This window comes from Salvelinus alpinus, chromosome 10, assembly GCF_045679555.1.
Source record: "Salvelinus alpinus chromosome 10, SLU_Salpinus.1, whole genome shotgun sequence".
Lineage (NCBI taxonomy): Eukaryota > Metazoa > Chordata > Actinopteri > Salmoniformes > Salmonidae > Salvelinus > Salvelinus alpinus.
The window spans coordinates 35803692-35810557 of NC_092095.1; the positions used below are offsets into that span (position 1 = coordinate 35803692).

Genomic DNA, 6866 nt, shown 5'->3' on the forward strand with positions numbered 1-6866 from the left:
CATAAATGCATAACGAGGGCATATTGCAGTCAGAGATATCGGTAAAGACTGTCCTACGAAGGTTGTGAATAAATGTAAGTTTATTATCTTGTATTAATAGGCCTATAATGTATCTAAATGTATAATTTATTCACGCATTTAACACAGCAATAAGAGAATATAGGGTATGGATCTACACCGAATTAGTCAAATTCGTTACAAGAATAAACTATAGGGTACAATTGCAGGAAATACAGGCCTACAGCGAAAAACAGATTATGGGTCACAAAAAACCTTTGGAAATTATACAACAATAAGGCATAAAATGTAACATGTATTTGTTCCTTTTAAATTAATCCAAATTCGAGTTCGTTTAACCTAACCTTTGGTAACATAAACCAAATAACAGGATATCGAGACAACACAGTCTTCTTAAACCATGAAAGTGTGCAGCATAGCCTACAAGGTGCACCGTGGAAGAAAACGTAAGGTAGATTGGCCTCTATGTCAATATTTCAAGAAAAATCTCTTAACCGGGTGCGTGTGACACCACAATAGAAGACGCCTACCAATTAAGGGATATACTATGCCATATTGTCCAATATAATCAATAAAACCAACGTAGGCCTTCAATAGCATATTGACACGTATATGCCGTTGCGGTCTATAGGAGCCTGCAAAACAAAACGCATAAAACTCGATTAACTCAATATTCTGCAACAAGAATACGAACATAGAGGCCCATTGAAGCATCCTGTTTATTATTGGCTGTGGTTTGATCTGTATGACTCTTGACTCGAAATCGTGTGATTTCCTCCACGCCAGCCCTGTTTCAGCCCTGTTTTGCTGTGGCTGGCAGCGAGAAGCGGGGGGAGGTTAGAGGCCAAGCCTCGGTGGTAGCGGGTCTGTCTGGCCGCCATTGTTTCCTGCTCATTTATTTGTGCTCTGGATAATCTGGACATCCCTCACAAGTGAGAAACAATCACAGCTTGAGAGTGGCCTATCTAATTACATCCTTTACTCAGAACTTTCACTATCAGCAGAGACGGTCACTGCATGGTGCATGATGGTTGTGCATGGTGCAGGGAGCGCCGCCGCTTTCAACCATGTGGCACTGCTAGAAAATGAATGACGTATGGAGATCGCTCTATGGTGGAAATGTAGGAATTTATTTATCATCAGAGTTAGGCTATTGGTGAAAATGACATAAAAGTAATGTAGCCTATCATTAATATAGCGGGCTCGCGTCATTTGGCCGTTTTGCACGAGCCAATAGGCCTACATAATGTGGAAGAAAACATTTGTATGCCTGTTCGAAGTTTATTCTCTGTTGAGCTGACAAACGTTAATTTTAAACGTACACAAAGTGAAAACAAATAGTAATGCAATAGGTCACACACGAAATAGGGCACAGTCCGCCATATGACTTGGAAAAGCTATTTACCGCAGGACAATACCTAAAAAGATGCAGCCTATTATAGGGTCTTAGTACACCACAGAGGAACAGTCATTCTAAAAACGCACTCTTACAGAGTTATTCCACCGTTCCCCAACACTCTTTTGGGGAATGAATAAACCATGAATGTTGGGACGCACCAATAATAATGACCTACACAAAGTTGATATAGGCAATGCACCCTTTACGTTTTTGGGGAGACTGAGTTGAAATTATAGACCAACTTTGTCCTCTTAATTTTGTAATGCCAAACTTTTAACATTTCTATGGCACCTATAGGCCTACAAAGAATTCGAAATTAGACACTTCACGATTACCTTGATAACAATTTACATCGGATATTGCCCACTGGCCCAGGAGAGGTTGAAAAAACAATTCCATAATTGACAGTTTTTTTTTTAACCTAAATTTGACAAATGCAATGTCCTCTTTCACTCACGCGCTCCTTCAGTGATGCCCTTTTACGCAGTGCGTAGCCTACATTACATTTCAGATCAAATAGCAACTTAACTTTGGTGACTATTGCAAGGCACGCCCTGAATCCTGATTTATGAGAAAACAGTAAAGGAGTTGGTCAGTAAAGTTACTCCCAAGTTTTGTCTTTGGCGCGACTCTATGTCATGTGCACCGTGAATACAACAGTTTGTTTGCGTCACTGATTTATTTTAAAGGGCTACGGACCCATTTTTGCTTCGAACCTCTCGTTTCTTGACCTCAGACTATCGAGCGCAACTAACCAAGGACTCAACACTACCTGCACTTTAAATAATTATGGAGGGAACATGAGGAGATGAGAAGGAATTGGAGATTGCATGACTGGCTATGATTGCATGACTAGCTATGAGATTGCATGAATTGGCCATTTGCTATGGCGCTTTAGAAACTGGGACGGTCAATGCCCTGTCAATGACATGATGCATGCAAGACGAGTCAGCTATAGCCACATTAAATATCACTCCTCAAAATGAAGAGCTCAATAAAGTAAAAAAGGTACACAACGTCCCAAATAGAAAACGAGCGAGTTAAAAATAACTTAGAAACCCCAAACCCAGTAGCCCACTAGTTCGAATCTGCTTCGATGCGACCTATAAACTACAGACTCCGGTATCCCCACCTAATTCTGGTTGCAGAGACTATCCTTAGTAGCCTAGTTGGTTAGGACACAGCTTTGACAACTACTAGGCTATTCATCTGTCTGAAACAAAATAGTTGTATAATGAAAACTTCACACAGCAGGCTATTAACCGACTCTCCAAATTTTACCCAATCTTACAATAACATTTTTAGAATGAGTCTATTTCAATATTCTTCTTCTTATGAAATGGCGTTTGACCGTTTCCAGATTATGCATGCATTACGCATGCAATACGCGTGAATTGAAAACATTAACCTTCAACTACAACACAAAGTCACCAATATAATAGTCAAATCAAACATAAGAGATATTTAGGGTAGGTATTTCGTTTTATTTCAGAACGCTTTTCCTTTAAAAAGGCGAGGCTGAACATTTGTCGATTCGCTCACTAGTCACTGTCATGTGGTAAAATATCTCCCAGTCTATTGGTCCAAGGCACGTGTCTAGGATAACTGCTGCAACGTCACTTGGGGGCTCGTATTGAAAATAAGAACAAAACTCAAGAGTGAATGTGTTTCAGGATCAGTTGGAAGCCTCTTTATTTACCCTTAGTTTAGTCATTGAAGCACTTTTATTGGATAGACTGAAAACGGATAGTATCAAGTTGGATGGCCAAATGACAAATGGTGTCTATCCAGTGCAACAATATAGGATAGGCAAGTTTGGGAATATATGACCAAAACGATGTTTTTGTCTGTGGGCACTATCGCAAAGGGTTGCAGGGTGTCCTGCACACTCAACGAGATTTGAGTTTATTTTTTAAACCTTTATTCAAACATTTAAAAAGCTGCGCGTGACGTAGAAGTGGATTGCGCTCATTTCGGTGCGGGAGAGCAATAAAGGGGTTAAAGAAAGAACATTGGAAAGTGTATCAAGTATGGAAGAAAATGATCATAGCAACAGAGATGAGGAACGTCAAGTGTCGGCGGATGAGTCAAACAGAGCGATACTTCCCCTATTACAAGCGCCGGGAAACATTCAGCAGATCCCGCATCGAGTCACCAATTTCTTCATCGATAATATCTTACGGCCGGACTTTGGGCGGAAAAAAGAAGGCAACACAGAGCAGGAAGAAAATAGTCACGTTACCAGAGAGAACCATAGCCCGGCTGTTCCAAGAACGGAGCAAGTGGGGAGTACTGTGCCAACGGAAGGAACTTCCACTCCTCATCCAGGCGGCGTGGCCAATAAGGCTGAAATAGTTACCGAAGAGCCCCTGAAACCCCGCGGAGAGAATGGAGATCAGTGCCTAAGCTCGGACTCGGATAGTTCTCAAGCCAGCTCAAATGTACCATCCAAACAGCCTATGCTCTGGCCAGCTTGGGTGTACTGCACCAGATACTCAGACAGGCCCTCATCAGGTAGGCTACGATTCTTTCCCCTCGTCTTTGTATCCTGAAATGCCCCAACCCGTTGTAACACTGACCTCAAACGCCTCGACCGAGTTCTATAAGGAAAGGAGGGCAAACAGTGTTTCTCCTGTTTTACGACGTGAAAATGGAAAATAGAAGATTTTACTGTGCAAAATATTCTAAATGTGTCCGTGCAAACATAAAAATAACAATAAAAACATTACATACGATATCATTATCCACGAAAGCTATATAGGGAACAATTTCAAGACTAATTAAGGCGCTCAAAATAGCATCTTGCGCTGGTTTAAAGCTGAAATGTTTAAACGCAGGGGTATTGGAAGTCTACACATTAATGTAGCATAAGTGTGCGGGATAAATAGCATACTAACATGAATAGATGAATGAATTGAATTGTAAATAAATATATATTTCAAATTAGGCTATAAGCCAACAACATTGTTGAAGTCATTTTGGAAAAACCTCAAACGAATTGTATTTTATTTGAGTGTTTAGATTATAACCCCATAATAAGAATATGCTAGCTTTGGGTTAGATCATAGCCAATTAACTACTAGGTTACTACTACTAGTTTATAGGTTACTATAAACATCTGCGCGCATATAACCAAAGCAATAATCGTCTTCCAGGGAATTCTTGAATCTCCCCAAAATTTGTTTAACGACTTAATAGCATACTTTTCCGCGATAATTCTGTCGTGCAAATCCACTGTTTTTGTTTATGCATGAGTTTTCGCAATGGAGCTGCCTTGGTCTCTACATATTTAGCCTATAAAACATGAACGTTTCCATCACTATTCTGTTATACTACTTATTCCAAAAATCGTATTGTACAAAATGTTCTCATGCATTACATAACGTTCGTTGCATGGAGTGCACTATTATTCGATGGTATCCCCATTGGCTGCCTATCTTAAAACGTTTTACGTCGTTTTATCATCTCCAGCAAACTCCAAATGTATTAAATAATATTTATTTGATTGTCGACCAGGCCTATTTACCCAAACAGATGTCACCACTTTTTCATCAAATCGTTTGGGCTGACGATCTTATAGGCCTAATAGTCAAAACAATTAAGCCTAAATAAAACCATCAATGCTGAGGTCAATGTTTATTTTCATTAAACAAATATTCAAATAAACCAATATTCAAAACAAACCATGCTTACCCACCAAAAGTGTAAACTTGGAATAGTATTTTGCAACAGCCAAAAACCGAATTCAGAAACCTGCTACGATGTATTCCACTAGACAACATCAACAAGCCTATAGGCTATTACCTCTACTGTATATGAAAGTAGAAAGGCGGTCTTAGAAATCAATTATTTACGAAAAATATATTTTATATTATTCAGTATTTCAATTTCAGACGGGCATTCCAGTTGTGTTGATATATTTCAGGCCTTCTCAGCAATTCCTCCAATGACCATAACAAACTCCGACATACTCCATCAGTAGCATATTAGCCTACCTACCATCTATATCTCTTCCAATGCATGGTTGTAGTCTAAGTAGCCTATAGAAGTGCGGAATTACGGTTTAATTTCGAACTATTTTGACAATTCTTGTGTAATATGGATTAGTGTTCTTTGAAATTACCAAATGACACTCAAATTCGTATTTTGCATTACGTAGCAAATGGGGTATTTATTGGCCTACCTACAGTGCAGTAATAAATAAATAAGTAGGGCCTAAATGAACGAATTCATTACTACAGTCGTAGTAACTGGGACACTTACAGCCTAGGCTACACTAAGCTTTCACATTTCATATTATGATTGGTTTTGGTTAATAATATATATATTTTTAAACACAGGACCGAGATCTCGAAAACCAAAGAAGAAAACCGCCAGCAAAGAGGACAAGCGACCAAGGACGGCCTTCACAGCTGAACAGCTTCAAAGACTAAAAACCGAGTTTCAAACGAACCGGTATTTGACCGAACAGAGGCGACAGGCCTTGGCCCAAGAACTCGGTCTTAACGAATCTCAAATCAAAATCTGGTTCCAGAACAAAAGGGCAAAAATCAAGAAGGCCACGGGCGCCAAAAACAGCCTAGCCCTGCACCTGATGGCACAGGGACTGTACAATCATGCTACGACGTCAAAAGATGACAAATCAGACAGCGATTGATTTCGAGAGACAGATAACAATGCAATACTTTCACCGAATAAAAGGGCCAGTGTATAGAATATACCAGCATAAATTGATCAATATATAGAGATATTTCTGCAATATCATGTCTATGAAAAGATGTTGTAAAAATGTATGTTTTCAATCTCTTGTAACGTGTGTCGTTTTTCTTCCAGGAAAAGTACAAATGCTTATTATACGCTTCATTTTATATTGCTATTCATTTTCGATTTTTACATTATAGCGCTTTAAACTGGCACTTGACGTTGAGATCTGTCAGTGAAGTGAAAAACAACCTGCTTAAGTCCAAAGAATATTTTCTGCTGCATCCAGGCAACTGTGAATCTTAATAAATTTGCTGACAAGATATTTTATTTCCATGGTTGTTATGGTTTTATTGGGGTTGAGTTTAGTGTAAAAAGGACATAGCAAGGGTTTTTGAGTGTCAGTGCTGTGCAGACTTAATTGAAAAGTAGATGGATTTTGATACTATTTTTTCGAAAATTCGTATTATCACAGAAGTGATTGGTTAGCAATGTTTTGGTTAGCAGACAGAACACCTAAATTGCTAATACGTAGCATAGCCTAAAGCAAGTTCATTTCCATAAACAATTTGCGTGTTCTGTGTAATATCAATGCACCGAGGCCTCTATACATAGTTTTTGAAGAGCAATATAAATCATCTTTTGTAGCAAAATGTTTTGAATTATTATAATGCTGCCTGCCTATAACGCGAGAGACAACTCTGTAGCATAATGACAATGATGACAAAACGTTTAATGCACTCTTGGC

General features: G+C 39.0%; 1 protein-coding gene across 1 annotated transcript; it reads left to right on the forward strand.

The window, feature by feature from the left end:
- Positions 1 to 3094: 3094 nt before the first annotated feature.
- en2a (engrailed homeobox 2a) lies at positions 3095 to 6197 on the forward strand. The gene is made up of 2 exons (XM_071329074.1): positions 3095 to 3931; positions 5758 to 6197. The coding sequence occupies exons 1-2, from the start codon at positions 3448 to 3450 to the stop codon at positions 6072 to 6074; spliced, it is 801 nt and encodes a 266-aa protein (XP_071185175.1). The 5' UTR covers positions 3095 to 3447; the 3' UTR covers positions 6075 to 6197.
- The last annotated feature ends 669 nt before the right edge of the window (positions 6198 to 6866 follow it).